This window comes from Bos indicus, chromosome 6 (genome assembly GCF_029378745.1).
Source record: "Bos indicus isolate NIAB-ARS_2022 breed Sahiwal x Tharparkar chromosome 6, NIAB-ARS_B.indTharparkar_mat_pri_1.0, whole genome shotgun sequence".
Taxonomy (NCBI): domain Eukaryota; kingdom Metazoa; phylum Chordata; class Mammalia; order Artiodactyla; family Bovidae; genus Bos; species Bos indicus.
The window spans coordinates 81,927,792-81,951,897 of NC_091765.1; the positions used below are offsets into that span (position 1 = coordinate 81,927,792).

Genomic DNA, 24,106 nt, shown 5'->3' on the forward strand with positions numbered 1-24,106 from the left:
AAGCCTCTTGATGAAAGTGAAAGAGGTGAGTGAAAAAGTTGGCTTGAAGCTCAACATTCAGAAAGCTAAGATCATGGCATCTGGTCCCGTCACTTCATGGGAAACAGATGGGGAAACAGTGGAAACAGTGGCAGACTTTATTTTGGGGGCCTCCAAAATCACTTCAGATGGTGACTGCAGCCATGAAATTAAAAGACGCTTACTCCTTGGAAGAAAAGTTATGACCAACCTAGATAGCATATTGAAAAGGAGTCACATTACTTTACCAACAAAGGTCCATCTAGTCAAGGCTATGGTTTTTCCAGTGGTCATGTATGAATGTGAGAGTTGGACTGTGAGCTGAGCCCCGAAGAACTGATGCTTTTGAACTGTTGTGTTGGAGAAGACTCTTGAGAGTCCGTTGGACTGCAAGGAGATCCAACCAGGCCATTCTAAAGGAGATCAGCCCTGGGTGTTCTTTGGAAGGAATGATGCTAAAGCTGAAACTCCAGGACTTTGGCCACCTCATGCGAACAGTTGACTCATTGGAAAAGACTCTGATGCTGGGAGGGATTGGGGGCCGGAGGAAAAGGGGATGACAGAGGATGAGATGGCTGGATGGCATCACTGACTCGATGGAAGTGAGTCTGGGTGAACTCCAGGAGTTGGTGATGGACCAGGAGGCCCGGCGTGCTGCGATTCATTGGGTCGCAAAGAGTCGGACACGACTGAGAGACTGAACTGAATAGAAGTAGAAGATATTAGGAAGAAGTGGCAAGAATACACAGAACTATACAAAAAAGATCTTAACAACCTAAATAAACACAATGGTGTGATCACAAATCTAGAGCCAGATAGCATGGAATGCCAAGTCAAGTGGGCTGTAGGAACTATCACTAGGAACAAAGGTAGTGGAGGTGATGGAATTCCAGCTGAGCTACTTCAAATCCTAAAAGATGATGCTGTGTAAGCACTGTACTCAACATGCCAGCAAATTTGGAAAATTCAGCAGTGGTCGTAGGACTGGAAAAGGTCAGTTTTCTTTGCAATCCTACAGAAATTCAATGCCAAAGAATGCTCAAACTACTGCATAATTGCACTCATCTCACACGCTAGTAAAGTAATGCTCAAAATTCTCCAAGCCAGGCTTCAACAGTATGTGTACCCTGAAATTCCAGATGTTCAAGCTGGATATAGAAAAGGCATAGGAACCAGAGATCAAATTTCCAACATCCGTTGGCTCATCGAAAAAGCAAGAGTTCCAGAAGGACATCTACTTCTGCTTTATTGACTATGCCAAAGCCTTTGACTGCATAGACTACAACAAACTATGGAAAATTCTGAAAGAGATGGGAATACCAGACCACCTGACCTGCCTCTTGAGAAACCTATATGCAGGTCCGGAAGCAACAGTTAGAACTGGACATTTAACAACAGACTGGATCCAAATTGGAAAAGGAGTATATCAAGGCTTTTTGTCACCCTGCTTATTTAACTTATAGGCACAGTAATCATGAGAAACACTAGTGTGGATAAAGCACAAGCTGGAATCAAGATCGCCGGGAGAAATATTAATAACCTCAGATATGCAGATGACACTACCCCTATGGCAGATAAAGAAGAACTAAAGAGCCACTTGATGAAAGTGAAAGAGAGTGAAAAAGTTCGCTTAAAGCTCAACATTCAGAAAACTACTACTACTACTACTAAGTCGCTTCAGTTCTGTCCAACTCTGTGCTACACCATAGACTGCAGCCCACCAGGCTCCCCGTCCCTGGGATTCTCCAGGCAAGAACATTGGAGTGAGTTGACGTTTCCTTCTCCATCAGAAAACTAAGATCATGGCATATGGTACCATCACTTCATGGCAAATAGATGGGGAACAGTGACAGACTTTATTTGGGGGGACTCCAAAATAACTGTAGATGGTGACAGCAGCCATGAAATTTAAAGATGCCTCCTCCTTGGAAGAAAAGTTATGACCAACCTAGACAGCATATTCAAAAGCAGAGACATTACTTTGCCAACAAAGGTCCATCTAGTCAAGGCTATGGTTTTTCCAGTAGTCATGTATGGATGTGAGAGTTGGACTGTAAAGAAAGCTGAGCACCAAAGAATTGATGCTTTTGAACTGTGATGTTGGAGAAGACTCTTGAGAGTCCCTTGGACTGCTGGATATCCAAACAGTCTATCCTAAAGGAAATCGATCCTGAATACTCATTGGAAGGACTGATGCTGAAGCTGAAACTCCAATACTTTGGCCACCTGATGTGAAGAGCTGACTCATTGGAAAAGACCCTGATGCTGGTAAAGGTTGAAGGCAGGAGGAAAAGGGGCCAACAGAGGATGAAATTTGGATGGCATCACTGATAATGGACATGAGTTAGAGTAAACTCCGGGAGTTGGTGATGGATAGGGAGGACTGGCATGCTGCAGTCCATGGGGTCACAAGAGTCAGATACCACTGAACCGAACTGAATAGTGACTGAACTGAACTGAACTAAATATAATCTCTAGATTGTGGGTGCAACTAAGAGCTTCCACATAAAACACACTTGATTTATTTCCTATCAATTTATTTGTTGTAGGACCCAAGGCAATTTACTTAATTTCTTCTTCCCAACCCAATCTCGAAGTAAACTGAAATAATAATTTCCAACTCATGGGGTTGTTGTGAGAATTAAAGGAGATTATGTGGTAATAGTTTTCAGAGCAGTTATCATTATTATCCCTACCATCTAGAAGAAAAATTCAGTTCAAATAATTTATAGCTCAGTAGAATACAATATTAACCCATTGACACTTCTGATATATTTATTAGCATTTTTAGAGTAAATAAAAAATATGTTCAAGGGCGATAGATAATTAAATATCCTAAATAGACCCTGGTTAGAATTAAACACACTAACTAGACATTAACTAAGCTATACTTAAAAAGCTATTCATCATTATATTTTAAAACTTATTCTTTATAAATCTGTTTTTCAAGTTATTCAGTTCACATAGTTGATGGTATGCATTTTACTACTCCTTTCCCTGCAATCTTAAGAATTCCTACCAAGTTGAAAATCTAAAGTGCTTCATAAAGTGACAGTTTAAATTATCCAGGAACTCTAAAAGAAATGAAAGTAAATTTCACCCCCTCCCCAGAAATTTAAATCATTAAGAAACAGATGTTTTACATTAACCATTTTTCTAGAGATAAGGTAAGTCATTCTTAAAGCAGAAAAAGTTGTTTTTATGTTGGCTGATTGTGGCTCAAGTCATAGTAATTCTGAGAATTTGTCATAAGAAGGAGGGTGAAAAACAGTCCTTGGTTACAACATAAAGAGATAGTGACCACTGGAAATATCCTAGTTATTTCCTGTGTGAAAGTGTGAAGTGTTACTTGGTCAGTCCTGTCCTACTCTTTGAGACCCCTTGGACTGTAGACCCCCAGGCTTCTCTGTCCATGGGTTTTCCCAGGCAAGAATACACAAGTAGGTTGCCATTTCCTTCTCCAGGTGATCTTCCTGACCCAGGGATCATTATAAAGAATGCTTTATAATTTACAATTAAGCATAAAGACCAAGATTACCTAGGTTGGAGAAGAAAATGTTTCCCACTGGGCACCCAACTGCACTGAGAGCCTGGCTCCCCCACAGGAGCCTGGAGTGCAAGGACTTGCAGGGAAGTGCCAGGAGAGGTGGGCCAGGAACAAGTTACTGAGAGCTGTGAATTCAGGCTCAAGGACTTTAGATTTTATCCTGAGGACACTGAAGAGATGCTGAAGGCTTTACCCAAGGAGTAAATAAGGGCTGCTAGAGTAACTGAACTGAAATCAAGTGCTTCTCTTGTGGTATTTCCATTTACAATAAATATTAGACAGTACTAACTAACATAGAAAATTAGACCCTGCTAAATGTCAGAGTGCCAACCCACACTGCTTTTTAAATAACACATGGAATATTTAATGCTTATATAATGCTTGATGTGTACCAGAACTTTTATACAACACTTTGTTGACATGAACCTAATCTTTACAACTCTATTTGTATTCCCATTATACAGAAAAGAATACGTAGACACAAGGAGATTTTCCAGCTTTCTAGGTTTTCAAGGTCACACAGCTCTAAGTGGTTCAGCCAGATGCCAGAGTTTGTGCTCTTAAACCAGTCTGCCCCACTCCCTTTTAAAGTGGAATGCTGAATTCTGCAGTTATGAGACTTTGGCTTTGAAATTGGTTCTAATTTTTTACTAGATCAAATTATCTTGTTTCAGTTCCTTTGTTTATAGGAATGATTTATCTAATCTATCCTACAGGATTTTTTATGAGATTCTCATGGAATGAGGTAGGTTAGCACATTTTGTAAACTATAAAGCATTTTAATAACATAAACTATATAAAACTAATTATAAAATATTTAATATTGCTATGTATATAAGGAGGGAAAAAAGTTGTCGGGAGAGTTTCTGAATGGGATTACAGGTATACAGAGTTAGGTCTATAGTGTAGCCTGGGCCGGGGATTGAGAATTGGGCTGCTTACACAAGAAAGCAAGAGAAAACAATTTAAAAACTAAAAAATATGCGGCCTAAAATAAAAAAGAGGTAATGTGGAGGAAGGGATCTTTACCTTGTGCTAGTGGGCAATGGAGGGGAGATGTCAACATGGGAATCAATCAGTGCTTAAGAGTCTGAAGACAAGATTAAGTATTTAGTGGGGCAGCGGTATGGGGGGTAGGGGGTGGAATGAGAAGGATGATTGAACATGTGAACAAACAGCCTCAGGACTCCATTTGAATTTTTGTATGAAGCTTTACTCTACTTCCCACTGTCTGTGATATGGGCCATTATTTGGATGGTGAGGGCAAGAGTCACTGGGTATTGTCAACAGTCTCCCCTTTTTAAGAGGAGTTGACAAGAGCAGAACTGGAGTTGGATTGTCTGGGTTTGAATGCAGATTTCTACCATGCTAAGTCACTTCAGTTGTGTGCAACTCTGTGACACCAGGCTCCTCTGTCCATGGGATTCTCCAGGCAAGAATTCTGGAGTGGGTTGCCATGCCTTCCTCCAAGGGATCTTCCCCACCCAGGGATCAAACTCATGTCTCTTTTCTTTCTACTGCATCTCTTTCTACCACTTTTGGATTTGTAACCTTGGGCAAGTTATTTAACTGTTCCCTGTTTCAGGTTCCTCATGTGTACAATAGGAATAATAATAATAATATAATACATATTTCCGAGAGTTGGACTGTGAAGAAGGCTGAGCACCAAAGAATTGATGCTTTTGAACTGTGGTGTTGGAGAAGACTCTTGAGAGTCCCTTGGACTGCAAGGAGATCCAACCAGTCCATTCTGAAGGAGATCAGCCCTGGCATTTCTTTGGAAGGAATGATGCTAAAGTTGAAACTCCACTACTTTGGCTACCTCATGCGAAGAGTTGACTCATTGGAAAAGACTCTGATGCTGGGAGGGATTGGGCGCAGGAGGAGAAGGGGACGACAGAGGATGAGATGGCTGGATGGCATCACTGACTCGATGGACGTGAGTTTGAATGAACTCCGGGAGTTGGTGATGGACAGGGAGGCCTGGCATGCTGTGATTCATGGGGTTGCAAAGAGTCGGACACGACTGAGCGACTGATCTGATCTGATCTGATCTGAGGCTATAGAACAGTCTTTTGGATTCTGTGGGAGAGGGAGAGGGTGGGATGATTTGGGAGAATGGCATTGAAATATGTGTAATATCAGATATGAAACGAGTCACCAGTCCAGGTTCGATGCACAATACTGGATGCTTGGGGCTGGTGCACTGGGACGACCCAGAGGGATGGTATGGGGAGGGAGGAGGGAGGAGGGTTCAGGATGGGGAACACATGTATACCTGTGGCAGATTCATTTTGATATATGGCAAAACCAATACAATATTGTAAAGTTAAATAAAATAAAATTAAAAAAAAAAAGAGAGGCACAGTGGGAGAACAGCTAAAAAAAAAAAAACAATGGTATGTGGTATATCAATAACATTAACTATAATTATTTTATATAGGTGGGTATACTCATGCATGCAGATACACATATACATTTCACAAGGAGATCAAAATACATCCTAAACTTTCCAAAATGCATCCTAAACTTTCTTAAATCCGCTTATGTTACCTATATAAAAAAGATAAGTCTTCACAAAATTGTAGTAAAACCTTTATGAAAATGTGAAAGGTAGTGTTTTCAAGTAGTATTTTAAACTCTGAGTATAATCAAACAGATCAGAAAATTATATATTTCAAACCAAAATAGAGGTGGCAAACTATAGTGTCAGACATGTTTCAGGAAACTTTTAAGTATTTAATTCTCTCAATTACCCACTTTCATAGCATCGTAAAGGTCACTTAAAATATACATTATATATTATATTAAATACTATTAAGTTTTTATGCTAGTAGTAAATATCTAAACATTTGAAGATATCTCTTGATACGTCTGTGGCTAGTGAGAAACATGTTGATGTTTGGCAGAAACTAACAGAATTCTGTAGAGCATTTATCCTTCAATTAAAAATAAATAAGTTTAAAATTTTAAAAAGAAGAAATGTTAAAAAAAAAAAAAAAAAACTGACCTCTCCTTGAGGAATAATCAGGTAAAAGACAACATTTACAACCATGATCTTTGAACTGATGATTTTTGCTTTACTTCCTAACCAAACCCCAGTATTCAATATTAAATAATTAGCAAACCAGCTGAAAATTAGGACAACAGCATGTGACTGATTTTTAGCTCTATGGAAAATGTGCATATGCTGTTCCTTTTACTAGATTGTTTTCCTGTCCCAGATTCCATTCCAATGCAAGGAAGACACTAATCTGAGATCCTGAAAACTTGTCTTAAATAGCTCACATTTAGGAGTGGGGAAACCAAAGGGACTAACATTTGTTGTATACCTGTTTTACTCTAGGAATTTTACTAAGCAACATACATACTCTGCACATTATTTTCACAAGTGAAAATTAAGGGTTAACATTTAATTTTTAGTATGTGGAATCTGACATGGATGATTCAAGAACACTCACTCATACATAGTAGGGCTTGTTTCATGGTCTTCACATGTTCCCATTTTGTACTACCTAGTGAGAAGTAGTTACTGAAAAGTTCATTAAAATTAAGTTACAGGGCCCTCAATGACATGGGTCACTTCCATGTCACTGAGAGACCAGCAAAGTATTCATTAAGTCCATATTTCTGCTACACTTGCAGAACTAACATTTTTTGTACTCCTTTCCTTAAGGATGATTCCTCATATAGTATAAACTTAAATCCACTAAACTGCTGCTCCAGATGTTCCCTATATTCTACCGCTTACCTGGCAAGAAAAGCATTAACATATATGGACTCTGCAGCATTCTAACCAGCCACATTCCCACAACTTGCACATATGTACTGCTCACCAATTAGAAAATTATCACTGTCAACTCTCCACAACAATTATGTGAAGCAGTATCATACTGCAGATAAATGAACTGAGACTAAAACAAATTGATAATAATAACAAAATAAGTGTCCACCGAATTCAGATGGTAAATGATGGAGATGAGGGGGGACAAAAAAAAAAACCAAAGCAACAAACAAAATACAAAAAAACACAATCTCAAAACAAAACTAGTTTCTTTTTGGATTTCAAAGCCAGAAGTTTGGTTTTGTTTTATCTTTTCCTTTATTTTTCTGTAATTCCATGCCATTTAATCCTTTCTCTGCTTCATTTTTTCAGGCTTGAATAAAATGAATTTAAAAAAAAAGGTGACTGAAAACGTGCAATATTAAATGGTTCTTTTGTTTCTACTTCCACCCCTACTTCCAGAAAAATCAAATATGATGTTTAAAATCCTTCAGACACAGCAGTTCCCAAGTATTTTCCTCTTTTCTCAGAAGGCTGGTTGTTCCTCCTTTAGGAGACTTCATGGCAGCATCACTACACTGAGAGAGAGAAGCAAGACCTCTGTCATCTTCCAAAACATGGGGCAGTGGCCGCACCTGTCCAGGCAGCACACAGGCCAAGGCTCTGGGTAAAAGCTACAACTTGGCTCATAGAGAGGGCCTGCTGTGGACTGCTGTGCTGAACTGGTGCCAGCCCGGTCTACCTGCTGAGTTTGTCTTTCCACAGAAAAGACATTAACAAGCATCTTGGAATAGGAAGAGGCAGTCAGTGCAAAATAAATTAGTGAGCTGTGTGTATGTGTATGTGTGTGTGTGTGTTTTAGTTGCTTAATCATGTCCAACTCTTTGCAACCGCATAGACTGTAGCAGTAGCACAAAACTGACCGATAACCTAAACTCCTGTACTTCTGACTTAAGAATCCTGTAAAAAATACACAGCTTGGTTTGCTACAACCTACTCTTTAACATTAACGACTGTGTCCCATGATTTATTTAACAGAAGACTATATTGTCTGATCACCCCTACTTCCTTGTAGGTATTAGAACTCACAGGCATGGATGAGCTAATACTCCCTTATTTTGCTCTGACTTTGCATAAATGGAGTATCTGACAGGGGAGGAGGGAAGGAAAGAGGGAGAGAGAAAAAAAGAAAGGAGGAAAATGAGATAAAGATAAAGAGAGTGGGAAAGGGAAAAAGGAGATGTGACAGATGAAAATAAGAGTGTGAAATTATCATAGAAGATAAAAGACACTACCCATCTCTGAGTAAAAGAACAGACTGTATTTTCTCTAAATCTTCCAATACTTAGCCGGAAACATGTTTCCAAGTAGGAACATTTTCTCACAAAGCATATGCAAAACATTTCAACCCTCCAGTTTTGGCTCTTTGATTTTTCTTTTTTTAAAAAAAAAAAAAACAAGATCATTTACTTAACAAAGTTAGGAGCCCAGTTAGTTAGAACCAAAGATGTGTGTGATGGATGAAGAAGACAGCCTGGGCAACTGTCCAGCAACTGTAACAGAATTAGAATCATCACAGACACTTTAATCCCAATTATTTCATCTGTGGGGTGTTTAATGCCACAAGTATTTGAAATGACTCAACAAAACTGTGGATCTTACAGAGAAATAAAAGAGAAATAAATGAATGAAATAAAATGAACCAAAGTTATTTCTTTTTTCCATGAGGCTGGGGTTTATATCTTCAGAGTCAGTAAAACAAATGTCAAAATCAAATGTATATTTGTGTGTCTGTGTGTGTGTGTGCATGCAACTATGGTCTTTTTTAGTGTTATAAAAAATAAAGCCCAAGTACTTTTATTAATATCAAGCTCATAGTGATACCATCTTGACATCCCTCCCTACCTTTCTTTTGAAAAGCTTCACCACAATCTTACCACATACCCCATAGGTAATCCATGTGCACAAACCACAATTATCAGACCAAGTTCCTGCACTCTGCTTAATAAATGCACAGCAATAAAGCCATGGACATTGAATCACTGGAATGCATGACCGAGGGTCAACTTCTGATCAATGAAATTTTGTATATTCTAAGAGTTTAAGAAATAGTTTAGATGATATTAATAAAGTACCATACAAACTGATCAGAGACTAAGGTTGTGGAATCTACAGTAAAAAAAAAAAAAAAAAACCTAGAATAAAGCTTGTCATTGAGATCTTAAAAACACAAGTCGCACATATTTTTAAAAAGGATTTTTGAGCATGTTTTAAATGACAGAAAGGTCTCTCTATGTTTTATTTAAATTGCTAAAGATTAAAAAAAATCATTAAAATTTTACCAACAAAAAATGGCAGCTGGTAATAAAAGTCATCATGCTAAGCCACAGAGTTTTCAAAAACTCCAAGTAGTGCATTTACTAAATTAGTTTTATTTTATAGCTTTGCAACACATGGAATTCTCATTAGAGATACTAGACGACAAACTTGAACTTTTAGAAAAAAATGAAAGATCATAAATCCCGTTTCACCAGACAGTACTTATGTACCTTGCAGTATTTCTTTTTATTTACTTTTTGCTTTACAATTACATTATACAGGCTAAGAAATTTTTAAGATGATAATGAAGTAAGTTAAAAGGGAATTTTAAAATCTCTATTTCTCATGAGATTCATTGACTAGAATTATGTTTTAAATCATTCAATTAAGTGTTTTCTATTGCTGTTTTAATATAAATTTTAAATTAAAACCTTTTCTTATTTTATGTGATTAGAATGAGGGAAATGAACAAAACCTATACACATGAAACTCCAGTGTCAAAAGAAAAATGTAAATTCCAACTGAATTTTAATATTCAGGAATACCTGTACCACTGTTTGTAGTTTGATTTATAAATAGCTATTTCCAGTACAATTTATGACATCAGATCGTACTATTTCTGTGGAAAGTTCTCTATTACAACACCTTGTATATGTTACCAAAATGTATTATAAAAAAATGAGCTGTTGTCCAAAATTTGGATTTAAAATTCTTAAAACATTTTTCTTATTCAAAAGTCAATTTCTGTCTTGTTCAAACACTTTAAAATCTATTTCACTAATTCTGAAGAAACAAACGTCTAGAGAGTCCAAAACTAAAACAGGAACAGTAAAGCTATGAAAAATGGAGACCCCCTAAGTATTCATGCTATTTTGGAAGTTAAAAAACAAATACTTAAAAATAGGTCATTTACATTTTGATATAACATTTTCAATAGAACCAACAATTCAGTTAAGATTTTCACAGTGAATAACTATCAAATCTTCCAGTTTTCTAATTCCTATATAATAATACTTTCAAAAATGTTATGAACAGATCAGAGAATCTCCAGTTATTCATTCCTATATTAAATATATCTTACTGAATAAATTTATTTTGTTTATTATTTGAAAGTTACATTTTATTAAACTTTTTATAAAAATATGAACTTCTAAATCTATTTATTTACTTATTTATTAAATCTATTTATTTAAAAAAATAAAACTATTTTTTAGCAACCTTTTTACACATTTATAGAAACATAAGTGTACCATTTAGTCTGTGATAGAATATATGATACATTTTTTAATGTCAATTAAAAATACCATTAGGAATGCTTATGTATACAATAGATTAGGATAACACCTTTGAAGAAATCACTACCTATCCAACTGATTATATATATTTTGATTAAATAACTAAATATGCATTTACCCAGTAAAGCATACCAGTAGGAACTATTCTCTATAGATAAATACCTACCCGCCAGAGATACTAGAACAGCAAGAATCACTGAATCTCTATTGTAACAATTTACATTTTTAGCTCTCATATTGCTTTTATAGTTAATATCACTGTTTCTGGAAAGAAAACAAAAGGACAAATACTGCAATCAATTTTTAATGATTTACAAGCAAGGCTGAATATTGGAACTTGAGTTAATTTTGTTGCTTCATGAAAACTATAGTAAAAGTATTTTAAGATTATTAAAAATATCATAATCATCTTTGAATGATAACATACCTTTGCTAACTTAAGTTCAAGTTATTCGTTAATAAAATAAAATATATCTGCTAATTTAAATTGAAAAAATAAAGTATAAAGACTAATCAATTTTTACAGCCATTTTTTCTTTAAGATATTAAGAACACATTTTTTAAAACAAGAACATTTGACTCATAAAAGGAAAAATAACTATTGTTAGTTAATACAATCATGTACATCATATCCTATTTTTATAGTCAAAGGTAAAAAAAAAAAAAATGAAAGAGAAATAAATTGGTCACTCAAGCAAATACTTAAAAAAAGCACACCAAACAAAGGAGATTCAAGTGGTCAAGTCAATCAACAAAAGTGTAGTGAAAATAACTAAAGCACCGACATTTTCTCTGCAGTAGCAACAATGAATAAAGTCTAATGTTTAATCAAATGTTTTGGGATTGTTTTGTCTATAAATAGCTATATCATCTCATTTTGATATTTCATGTAGAAAATGTCAAAGGATCACATTTTGTAAAGCAGAATGTTCATAATATAAATAATGGCAACTAACACGTTTCTGAGCATAAAAAAAAAAAAAAAGAATCCTCTTCCCATACCATCTATATCCTATGTGGACTTAGATAAAGAACTAATAATATTTACAAATGACAATATTATAATAAAAATAGTTTCAATCAAAGGAAAACAACCATTAGAACTGCTGAAATTGTTCAACCCTTTCCCCCCCTTATATGAGGATATGAAATCCTCTTACATGTCACCCTGACACCCAAGAAGATCTTTGTCTACCTCAAAAAAAGGCTTAAAATTTCAAGACCCAACCTTCTGCTCCCTATTCAAGGTTTATAAAACAAAAAGCCAAAACTCTACATGGTGCCTTTCTAGTTCCAACAATCTATGATTCAAACAGGGGTAATGGCTCTCTTTTTTCCTTCAGTAGCATCCTGGTGAGGGAATAATTTTACTGTGGTTTTTCTGTGGGGTCCTGCCTCTTTATCTAAGGAAGTGAATTACAACCGGATGACAAGGCCACACAACAAAGCCATTTAGTTTTACAAATCTATTATGTCGTCCAATCGTTTTATGGGCCTGGTCCTATTATAAACCAAGAAAAAACCCTAAAACAAACTTTCTTCCTTTTCTTTATTTCCATTGAAAGCATCTACAATTTTATGATTGTTTTTCAAACAGTTCAGCACCCCTCCTCAATTTTTCCCCTCATGTGGTGTTTTTTTTTCTCCCTCAGAGTCCCTCCATCCCACTTCCTCAAACATACAAAACATTCAGAGACAAGAAACTGGACTTTTCAAATACAAACTGCTGACAACTGTCAGAAGCACTTTACTGGGACATTACTAACTGTAGCTTCAATGAATTAAGCTTGATTCACTGTGGGTGAATCATTTTCAATGCAGAGCTGTTCAGCAGTAATTGGCCAAGAATCCCTGCTGCGAAAAGCACTTGTCAAATAATGCTTGTTTACAAATATATCTCCCAACAGCAAAAAGTGGCAGTTACTGAAAAAGTTCAGGGCCACCTCCAATATTCATAACAGTGGACATGCTTCCTTTACTTACTAAATCTATTAAATTTTTCACTTGTTGATACACTTGCTAATATTTGTCCTGCCTGATCAATCTTAGAGAAATGTTTTGCCTTCTATATGCCTCTGCATTATTCTACAATAAAACTCTTGTGTATTATACTGTAGCTCAAAGGTTTCTTCCATATGTATTCATGCCTAACACATGTAGTAAGACAACTAAAGATATATTTACCTTATCCTAGAGTTCAAGCTAAAGAGTAAATTTTCCTCTTATTTCTATTACCCAGTATATTTTAACATTTATTTCATATCAGTCCAAGATTCTAGATATAAATTTGACTTTTTCTGTTCAATTTTGCTTATTTATGTCAACCAAACTTAAATTTTAAACATGACTGGAGTACCAATTATAAAAGTAAACTTCCATTTATTTCTACCTGACTTGAAATTTTTTTCGTCACATAACGGGAGCATTCATAACATACACATATATAATGGATATGTACACTACAGTCTGAGAAGTCACAAAGCATCTATAGGTCGCAGAAAGCAACGTATAGAACAAGTTTTTAAAGGCGTCAGTGCATACATAAAATCTTTCTTTCAAAGTTCTTTCAGAAACAATCCAAAGCAAACTTGAAAACTCCAATCTGAATATTTAAATAAATAAATTGCTGTTATAAATATCTTATATTCTTGTTCTTTGATTAGCATAGCAGCATCATGGAGAAACAAAAAGAACATATTAATAAAAAGTCTGGCATAACACTAACAGAAAACTGTTGGGCAGAGAAGGGATGAAGCAGATGAAATATACAAATACATACATATACACATATATATATGTAAAATTGTAACATTTTATTTATTACATAACATATTATTATGTAATATAGTGTAGTTACAAAATGTGCCCCAAACAACAGACATGCTTTTATTTCTACTGTCTTCAGAATACTGGCTGGTAGAGTACCACTCACTGTTGGTTAGACCCCTGCAATCCCCATCTCACTGAAGCCCAAGTTTTACTGTTCCACTCGCTGGGTAAGGACAGCACAACCTGTGGGTATTAAGTCCGTGATGTCAGCCAGTCTTCAAGACTCCAGGTCCTCTTACAACACCACAGGAGACCTATTCTACTTCCCTGCTTCCCTCCATTTCCTTTTGCCTCTTCTCTCTTCAGTCTGGACCCTTATTCCCATTTAGCGCCACCCTCCCTGAGACTTCATTTCTTCCCTTTCTCTTAACCAAGAGCTACTACTCCTTTACACCTCTGCATATGCCCTTTCCCTCATAATACCTAGGAGAAAAAAAAAGAAGAAAGAAACATAATGGGAACACACGAAAGAATAAAATATTACTATTACTCTTTAAATCCAAACCGGGTTGCCCCTTTCAATAGAGTAAGACAGTTCATAAAAGGACTCCTAACCCTGTTATAATTCTCCGGACTTCTAACATACTAAAAAAAGGACACGACTTCAGAAAACACTTTTTCAACTTTACCAGGGAGGTTAAAAATGCAGACTGCTTGTGTTAAGCATGGGGTATTGTAGGCAGGTAAGCAGATGTGTAGGTAGGCGGATAGATAGATGGAGAGATAGATCGAGCTACATATAACCCCTAAATCAGATTTTTAAAAACAAATTTGGAGGGTAAAGACAGAAGCTCATGGGGTGGGGAGAGGAGTATTGATCCTTCCTGTTTTTCTCACGGTTCCTAGGGAGCTAGCAGCGCTCCGAGACCAGCTCAGCCCCTTCCCCTACAGCCAACACACAACCCGTGCAAGTCACGAGGACACACACGACTCCGCCGCTGCTGCTTCATCTTTCCGGTCCCGCGTCCCCTGCCCCACGAGTGGAAGAAAATTTTTAAGGTTCTGTGCTTCACTCGAGGCATCCGGGGCTCCAAATCGAAACCCCAACCTTCCCGCCAAGGTGGGAAGGTTTTTGATGTTTTCGTGATGGAGCTGACCACCCAGACCCCATCTTCTCGTAACCCACATGGGATCTAAGATGCTGCCCCAACCTTGGCTGGCTGCGCGGTCCGGGCGCGGGAGAACAGTGAATGTGGCGGAGCTGACCCGGAGGCCGAGGGCGGCGAGCGGAGAGGCTTGAGCCTAGATCCGGGAGCCAAGAGAGCGGCGCAGGTGCCGCTCCCCTGTCGGCCCTCCTCTCCGGGTGCAAGGCGGCGACACTCCCCTCCCCCGAACCCTCCGCCTCCCGCGGCATCCCACCTTCCAGACTTCCATTTCGTCTGGGTGATCATACGACCCCCAAAGTGCGGCACACCCCCACAGTGTGAGGCGCTGTCCGTCTTTCTCCATCCCCCCTCCGGCGAGAAATAAAAGCTCTTACCACCCACCCTAGAATAGCAGCTGGCGATGCCCTAAATAACAGCTCCCAGAAGGCACTTTACCCCAAAATAAAAGCATCCAGCCACCCCCACCACTTTCCCCAGCCCCAGCCCCAAATAACGGTTTCTAAAAGCCCCACCGCTCCCGAGATCCCCGTCATTGCGCTTCAAACAGTTCCCACTCCTTAAAGCCCGAAATGCCACTTCCCCACACGCTTCAAGTGGGACTCAGCCGCACCCAGCCTCCCGGCGCGGGTCTCGAAGCCTTCTATCCTCCTGGCTTCCAACTTCCCAGCCCCCCCAGTCAGCCTAGGTCCACAGCCAGGTTCCGCGCCGAGCGCTCCGCGGCTAAAGTCAAACAATGCGAGTGGAGACGGCCGAGAACCGGAGGGAAAAGGCTAGCGAGAGCGGACGACCCATGTTAGTTACGGAAGAGGGGTGCGATTTCGGTCTCGGCGGCCGCGTCCAGCTCGCCAGGACCCGCGCGGCCAGGCCCCGCCTCGCCCCTCCGCCCCGGGTCGCAGCGGTCCCCACCCCCACGGCTTTACCTTCGTTGCTGGGGCTGGCCAGGAGGGTCCGGAGCGCGGCGCACAGGAGAAGGCAGGTCCAGAGGGGCGCCCTGCGAGGTGCGGAGGAGCAGCCGGCCAGGGACGCAGGGGTGCTGGGGAGCCGCAGGCGTCCCGCACCCCGGGGCCCCGAGCCCCGCATCTTGTCCTCGCCGCCTCCGCCGCCGCTGTCCCGCGCCGCTCAGTCCACGGCTCTCGCCTTGCGGAGGGGGTGAGAGAGGCTCGTGGTTCCTCCCCGTTCCCCGTAGGCTCCTTCACCTTCGGGCCCGCGGTTCGCCCCAGTGCGGGGACCGCGGGGCTTTTTGTACGGCTGAAGTTTGCTTCCGGAGCCCCACACCGTCCTCTCCACTGGGGTTAAATGAAATACTAGTGACGGCGGACAGTGCAGTTCGGGATTGGACTCGAGGGTGTCGAGAAGGTCCCGCGTCCCGTTCTGTGCCTCTTTATAGACTTTTAAGGATGGAGGTCTTTGAAATGCCACTGAAGGGAGGGGAGGGGAGATAAAAGCTCCTTTTCAGTCTTCAGGGCTGAAATGGACGAAGGTGAGGAAAACAAGTCATCTTAAGAAGAAATTCTCGATAAAAAGAGGAGAAAATAGCAGGGTGGCTAAGGAGAAAGGAAGAGGAGTTGGGGGAAAAAAACAGGGTGGGGGAAAGACAAGCAAGGCGAGCGGAGGAAAAGATCCAGAGAGTTCAAAGACGCCAGCAGAAGGAAATAGCTGCGGGCTGAGCACTGACGAGGGAGGGACCGGCTGCAGCGGCGGCCCGGAGCCCGGAGGATCCCGCGGCTCCGGGAGGAGGCTGTGTGTGCGCGGCCAGGCTGGCGAGCTCGGAACTGCACCGCCACAGCGCGCTCCTGCTGAGTCTGGAGCTCTGGCGTCTCCTCGGCCTCCCGCTCTGCGCCTACCACCCTCTTCCCTCCTCCTCCTCCTCCTCCTCCCGGCTCCCCCTCCCTCGGCTGCTCGCAGCCTCGCCAGTGAGAATCTACTGTAAGTGTGAGTTGCTTAAACGGAGTCCCACACCCGCGGAGGGAAGTAATCTGGAGGCTGCCGCGGTGAGTGTTGCCTAGCGGTGTTCGGGAGAGGCGCGTCTTCCTCCGCGGATAATTAGGGCGAAGAATTCTCCTGACGACGCCTGCCAAGACCCGGGCTCCCGGGAGGCTTAAGGGAAACCAGCCCCAGTTCAGCAGGCAGCCTTCAGAGGAGCGGGGCCGTGGGTTTGGCCGACTGCCTGCTGCCCACCGCAGGCTTGTGGCATCAACAACCTTGTTACACCGCCCAGCATTCCTAGGCTGTGCGAGTCCGTGGGTAGTTTATTTAACACCCTTAACCGCTTACTGCTACTGACCCGCTCTATTCTTTCAATACTTTGGCGGCTGGAATGAGATAATTAGTCAGCGTTTTCTTCTAAGTAAATGGCAGACTGTCCAAATACAGACGAGGTAGCTTTGATTGAGATTTCAGGGAGTCAAGGAATTTGGCGATTGAAAATTGTGATGTGCCGCGTACTTTAAGAAGTGATGATTTAATTCATCAATCTCACTGATGGAATGTTTTATGTTTTAGAAATTATATGATATGCAGATATATGAAATTAATTCCAGTGAAATTAATTTCAGGATATTTTAAATTAAAAATATTTTAATTTCTTGTGTTCTGTTGCATTGAGACACAAATAATTTAGAAAAACTGTTGAAAACAATCAACTTTCCATGTTTCATCTCTATTATGTCTACTCTTGCTTTATTTATTTTTCTTCAATTTTCTCATTCATTTTTTTTCAAAGAGGTCCATCTGAAGGGCAGTTCTAGTATACTAGCATTAAAAAAAGACTGCAAATAAAACTTCTACAAAAAAGTATGATTTTAGAAGGAAAGGTATCTCATTTAATTTGGTGCATAGTAACTACTATAAAGACTGGATTTTCACCCACACCCAAAAAAGGCAGGTCTGCTCATCAACTTTAATATCCAGTGCCTTGTTTGTATTCACAATAAGTTTCTCATAATGATTAGCTGATGACGTTTGTATTTTGTTTAAATATTTGAAATAAAAATGAAAGAATAAAGTGGCGGTGATGCAATTTTGGAAAGAGGTGGAAGCTCATCTTTGATTATTTTTTCCCCTGAAATGCTTTGGCACCAGAAATCTAAAAGCAGCTTCTTTCTATTAAAACATGCTCCAAATGATTGAAGCAAATTTAGAGGAATGTCAGTGAATCAGTCTTTCAGTTGGGCAAACAGCTTCACAGTGAGATGCAAAGTTAAAGTGTATGTTTTTATTTGAAGACCATTCAGAATGTAAGTTCCTCCCACTAAATTTATAGTTGGGCCATTTAAAAATATCCAAACAGACTATCAAGGAAGTTATCTAAAGTCTATGAACACATAATAATGCTGTGTGTGAAACATAGGCACTTCAATGGGCCTTTGAGCTTGTTTTACTTCTTCAGGACTTGTATCCAGTAAAATGAGGGATTTGGAGATGATCTTCAAGTTCTCTTCTCTTCCTTTGTCCTTTATCTTCTCCTCCTCTATTCTTGGCATTCCTGTTACTACTCTGTTCATCTATCTCCAATTATTTACCTTTGACTGCAAAATTACCAAATTTCTTCAGCCTTTCTTTGAAAACATTCTACTCCAAAGAGCTTAAACAAATTTTCTATTTTATTTTACACTAAAATTTTCAATTCAGTATTCCCTAAAATGTCTCATACTTCTCTGCTTTTACATCTGGCACTCCATTCTACAGAAGTTTCACCTCCTCAAAATGTTTAATACTTCCCCCACCTCTTCCCGTCACACACATCTCTCGTGTAAAACCCTACTCAGTGTCCAAGGATAGTCAAGCATTCAAGACTGGTGTTTTCTCTTCTAAGAAAGAAATGATTTGGTTTTCCTCCCCCAAGTATCCATGCTGTTGCTGCTGCTAAGTCGCTTCAGTCGTGTCCGACTCTGTGCGACCCCATAGAAAGCAGCCCACCAGACTCCTCTGTCCCTGGGATTCTCCAGGCAAGAACACTGGAGTGGGTTGCCATTTCCTTCTCCAATGCAGGAAAGTGAAAAGTGAAAGGGAAGTTGTCCAGTCGTGCCCGACTCTTAGTGATCCCATGGACTGCAGCCCACCAGGCTCCTCCGTCCACGGGACTTTCCAGGCAAGAGTACCAGAGTGGGGTGCCATTGCCTTCTCCGCAAGTATCCATAGCTTATGTTTTATGTCAATCAACACAGTGACAATACTTACTGAATGAAAAACTGGAACAAATCATCTAACTATAAGTATTCAATATATTTATTGGGATAAAGAGAGTTTAGACTAGGTATGCCAAAGAAAACCTGGGGCACTGTTCCCTAAGGTGGGAATTGTGCTATCTTCTCCTTAAGGGGCTGGGAATACAGAATGCAAAATCCTTTGTATTCTCTACCTTAAATAGCAGCCATCATTCTCATGATTGTTTAATAATATTTATTACATATCTTTGAAAGAATGAACAGCTGTAACATGAACCCCAGTGACAGAAATGAAAGCCATTTTTTTGTCTAATGAAGGCTAATCAGAAAAGACAATGAGAGTGCTTTGTCTTGGGCCTCAATCTCAAAGGAAATCTTATATTTGACCATGTGTTGAATTCTTCTCTTAGAAATACTTGGCATACTTACATTGAATGATGGCATTACATAAAAATTAGTGTGTGTGTGTTTTTCTTTTTACTTCATACTACTGCTTTGCACAAAAAAGGCAATGATATTTGTATTTCTCATTGTTCTGGATAACTGCTATGGCCTCTAAATGGTGAAAGTAACTGATGTCAACCCAGATCTCTGCTTGGATCTGGATTTTGTTCTAAGCTTTTATGAAAAAAAAAAAAAAAGATGTCCAGAATGACCTTAATCTGACATGCTGAATGGTTCGGTTCAGTTCAGTTCAGTCGATCAGTTGTGTCTGACTCTTTGTGACCCCATGAACCGCAGCACGCCAGGCCTCCCAGTCCATCACCAACTCCCGAAGTCTACCCAAACCCATGTCCATTGAGTCAGTGATGCCATCCAACCATCTTATTCTCTGTCATCCCCATTTCCTCCTGCCCTCAATCTTTCCCAGCATCAGGGTCTTTTCCAGTGAGTCAGCTCTTCGCATCATGTGGCCAAAGTACTGGAGTTTCAGCTTCAACATCAGTCCTTCCAATGAACACACAGGACTAATCTCCTTTAGGATGGACTGGTTGGATGTCCTTGCAGCCCAAGGGACTCTCAAGAGTCTTCTCCAACACCACAGTTCAAAAGCATCAATTCTTCGGCGTTCAGCTTTCTTTATAGTCCAACTCTCACATCCACACATGACCACTGGAAAAACCATAGCCTTGACTAGACGGACCTTTGTTGGCAAAGTAATGTCTCTGCTTTTCAATATGCTATCTAGGTTGGTCATAACTTTCCTTCCAAAGAGTAAGTGTCTTTTAATTTCATGGCTGCAATCACCATCTGCAATGATTTTGGAGCCCAGAAAAATAAAGTCTGGCACTGTTTCCACTGTTTCCCCATCTATTTCCCATGAAGTGATGGGACCAGATGCCATGATCTTCGTTTTCTGAATGTTGAGCTTTAAGCCAACTTTTACACTCTCCTCTTTCACTTTCATCAAGAGGCTCTTTAGTTCTTCTTTACTTTCTGCCATAAGGGTGGTGTCATCTGCTTATCTGAGGTTATTGATATTTCTCCCGGCAATCTTGATTCCAGCTTGTGCTTCATCCAGCCCAGCGTTTCTCGTGATGTACTCTGCATGTAAATTAAATAAGCAGGGTGACAATATACAGCCTTGACGTACTCCTTTTCCTATTTAGAACCAGTCTGTTGTTCCCAGTTCTAACTGTTGCTTCCTGACCTGCATACAGGTTTCTCAAGAGGAAGGTCAGGTGGTCTGGTATTCCCATCTCTTTCAGAATTTTCCACAGTTTATTGTGATCCAAACAGGCAAAGACTTTGGCATAGTCACTAAAGCAGAAATAGATGTTTTTCTGGAACTCTCTTGCTTTTTCGATGATCCAGCAGATGTTGGCAATTTGATCTCTTGTTCTGCCTTTTCTAAAACCAGCTTGAACATCTAGAAGTTCACGGTTCACGTATTGCTGAATCCTGGCTTGAAGGATTTTAAGCATCATTTTACTAGCATGTGAGATGAGTGCAATTGTGCGGTAGTTTGAGCATTCTTTGGCATTGCCTGAAAGTGAAAGTCGCATCTGACACTTTGTGACCCATGGACTATACAGTCCATGGAATTCTCCAGGCCAGAATACTGGAGTGAACAGCCTTCCCCTTCTCCAGGGGATCTTCCCAACCCAGAGATGGAACCCAGGTCTCCTCCATTGTAGGTGGATTCTTTTCCAGCTGAGCCACCAGGGAAGCCCAAGAATACTGGAGTGGGTAGACTATCCCTTCTCCAGTGGATCTTCGTGACCCAGGAATCAAACAGGGACCTCCTGCATTGCAGGCAGAATTTTTACCAACTGAGCTAGTGAAGCCTATAGTTACTATAGGTGAAGGTTCTATAGTTAAATTCAATGTATTAATAAATCTGAATATATCTTCACTGCATTCAAGGTACAACAACAGAAGCAATTTTAATAAGCAGACTTGCTAGTATTTACTGATAATTTGTTATGATAAAGCATCATGTGATGTTTTGCATTAATTATTTTACTTAATACTAACACTCCATCATTCCTATGTTCGTCTCATGTTGATGATGTCAAAACTAACAGAATGAGGTAAGCAACCTAGCTAATCCAACAACTGGTAAGATGTGGAAATTTTAACTCATGGCACTGACTCCGTGTGACAAAAATGTAATGTCGTATCAATTTGATAACCATTTGATCAGGGAAAAAAGAGGACTACCCAAGAATTTTGCGTTAATGGAAACAATTAATACATAAAAATATTCCAGTTTTCAGGTTTATTTGAATCTAAAATGAATTAGCCAAATAGGTCAGATAGATAAACAGGAGAAAACAAGAAAGGAAGTATCCTAAATGAGCACTACATGGAGAAAAAGACTGTCTCATGTACAGAAAAACATATATACAACTTATATGTGTACAGTGGAGAGAATGGACCAAATCAAGAAAATAACAAGAATGAGATATGCCATCTTTGCCAAATGGCAGGAAGCTCATGTAATTTGTAGGAAACACAAGCAGCAGTGTTTATAAAAATAATCTAAACAAAATTTCATAAACCAAAGAATGTGTTTCCTAAAATATTATGTAATCTTAGCAATTTTTTACATAATTTTTAAAATATTTTTATCACTTAGCTATATTGTTTCTTTGGACAATTCAGGGGGAAAAAAGGCAAAGTAAAATTTAACCCATGGTAGATTTTTAAAATCTACCATGAAATATGAAATTCTAAGATTTAGAAACATTAGAAACTCTAATGAAACTATAAGGTACTCTAATAAAGTTACTTTTTCAGATTCATGAATTCCTGAAAAGGATAGATATATGGTGATATAAAGTCCTAGTTCTCTTTTTTCCCTGATCAAATGGTTATCAAATTGATACATTACATTTTTGTCACACGGAGTCAGTGCCATGAGTTAAAATTTCCACATCTTACCAGTTGTTGTCAGTTATTTTGATCCCAAAGATAAAGCTTGATTAAAATATATTTAGGCAATGAATGGTATCTCTTGAAGTTCACAACCAAATTAATGCTAATATATTCATTATTTTATGTTACATTTTAATTTAATTAACATAAGAGCAATTTTTATTATATTTTAAGATTTTTCAAGGTCCTAGAACCCCTTTTCTCTATTAGTGACCCAAATTTTTATCTAACAAGGTTAAATTTAATTTTATTTAAATCTATTTGATGATCAGTTGGGTGTTTAGTTTTTAAAAGGAATTAATAGTATTTTAATTTATTAAAGTGTAAATATGTGTTATTTCTTTTCTTAGCACTACATTAAATCATGACTCTTCAGAAACTTCACTTATTTTACAGGTTCAAATCATAATCAGTGCTCATTATTTTCCCATAGAAAAATGAACATGGAGAACAGAAAATTTTCCAGTATTTTTGAGTGTTAACAGAGGGTCTTGTAATAAAGAATAAGGAACAAGATATTCAAATAAATTATAGGGATTCCAAAGAGCTACCAATTCTTATTGTTGGTGGTGGTTGGCTTTTTCTCTAAGGTCCCTGTATTGATGTGCTACAAGTACCCAGACTGCAGTGTACTAGGGAGGCCAGGGCTGCTGAAGTTGACGAGGAGCCACACTGATTGCCTCCAGCATCTTGGATAACTGGCGTCGTATGAAGACACAGATGCTGAAATAACAAGGACTCTCGGGGACTGAAAAAGTAGGAAAGGTGTGCTCAGGAAAGTTACAAGATTGAAAATTCCACTTTTCTAATCACCTTCTGGACTCCAGAAGTCTTTGCTGATATGTGAAAAATAAGCTGTATTATTTTTCATATTCAGAGAAATGTTTTTTATTCAATGCATGTACTGAATTGATATATTGATACCGAATTGAAATTCATAATAATCCACTCAGAACATATTTTATAAATAACTAGCTATAGTTTACTGGGGGGAAAATTGATATATTTGCTCAATAGCATAAGTAACGGAGAAGGCAATGGCACCGCACTCCAGTACTCTTGCCTGGAAAATCCCATGGATAGAGGAGCCTGGTGGGCTGCAGTCCATGGGGTCGCTAAGAGTCGGACATGACTGAGCGACTTCACTTTCACTTCTCACTTTCATGCATTGGAGAAGGAAATGGCAACCCACTCCAGGGTTCTTGCCTGGAGAATCCCAGGGACGGGGGAGCCTGGTGAGCTACTGTCTATGGGGTCACACAGAGTCGGACACGACTGAAGCAACTCAGCAGCAGCAGCAGCAGCAGCATAAGTAAATAAGGGGTACCTTTGCAACCAGGCTTTTGTTGACTATCCATGGAAGAGGCTCCTAGGTAAAATGGGTATTGATAATCTCAAGTACTCACTCTCATACTCTGCTGGTGAGAAGTGAATCCAGAATATCTTGTATAGGGTGGTTACACAATTTTACTGTGGCCTTTAAAATCTGGGTAGCTTTATATTCAACAATTATACTTCTTAAAATTTCAGGAAATATATTAATTTAAATAGAATAAAAGATTAAACAAGGTTATTCTTAATGTATAAAAATAAAAAATACTTATGTTCGATAAAAAATGCTAAATGCATCTGTATAATAAAATACTATGGAACCATTTAAA

At 39.2% G+C, this 24,106-nt stretch overlaps 1 protein-coding gene across 9 annotated transcripts in view; it reads right to left on the bottom strand.

Moving 5' to 3' along the window:
* The window catches only part of EPHA5 (EPH receptor A5), a 408,082-nt gene extending 390,974 nt beyond the window's left edge, over nucleotides 1-17,108 (bottom strand). For 3 of the 9 annotated variants that reach the window (XM_070791523.1, XM_070791516.1, XM_070791522.1), the window contains exon 1: nucleotides 15,819-17,103. In XM_070791523.1, coding sequence (XP_070647624.1) covers nucleotides 15,819-15,978 — 160 coding nt within the window. In that variant the 5' untranslated portion in view covers nucleotides 15,979-17,103. Of the gene's footprint in view, nucleotides 1-15,818 lie in introns of all 9 variants that reach the window. The other 6 variants (XR_011567208.1, XM_070791524.1, XM_070791521.1 and 3 more) reach the window with 4 other exon arrangements.
* Between the last annotated feature and the right edge of the window lie 6,998 nt (nucleotides 17,109-24,106).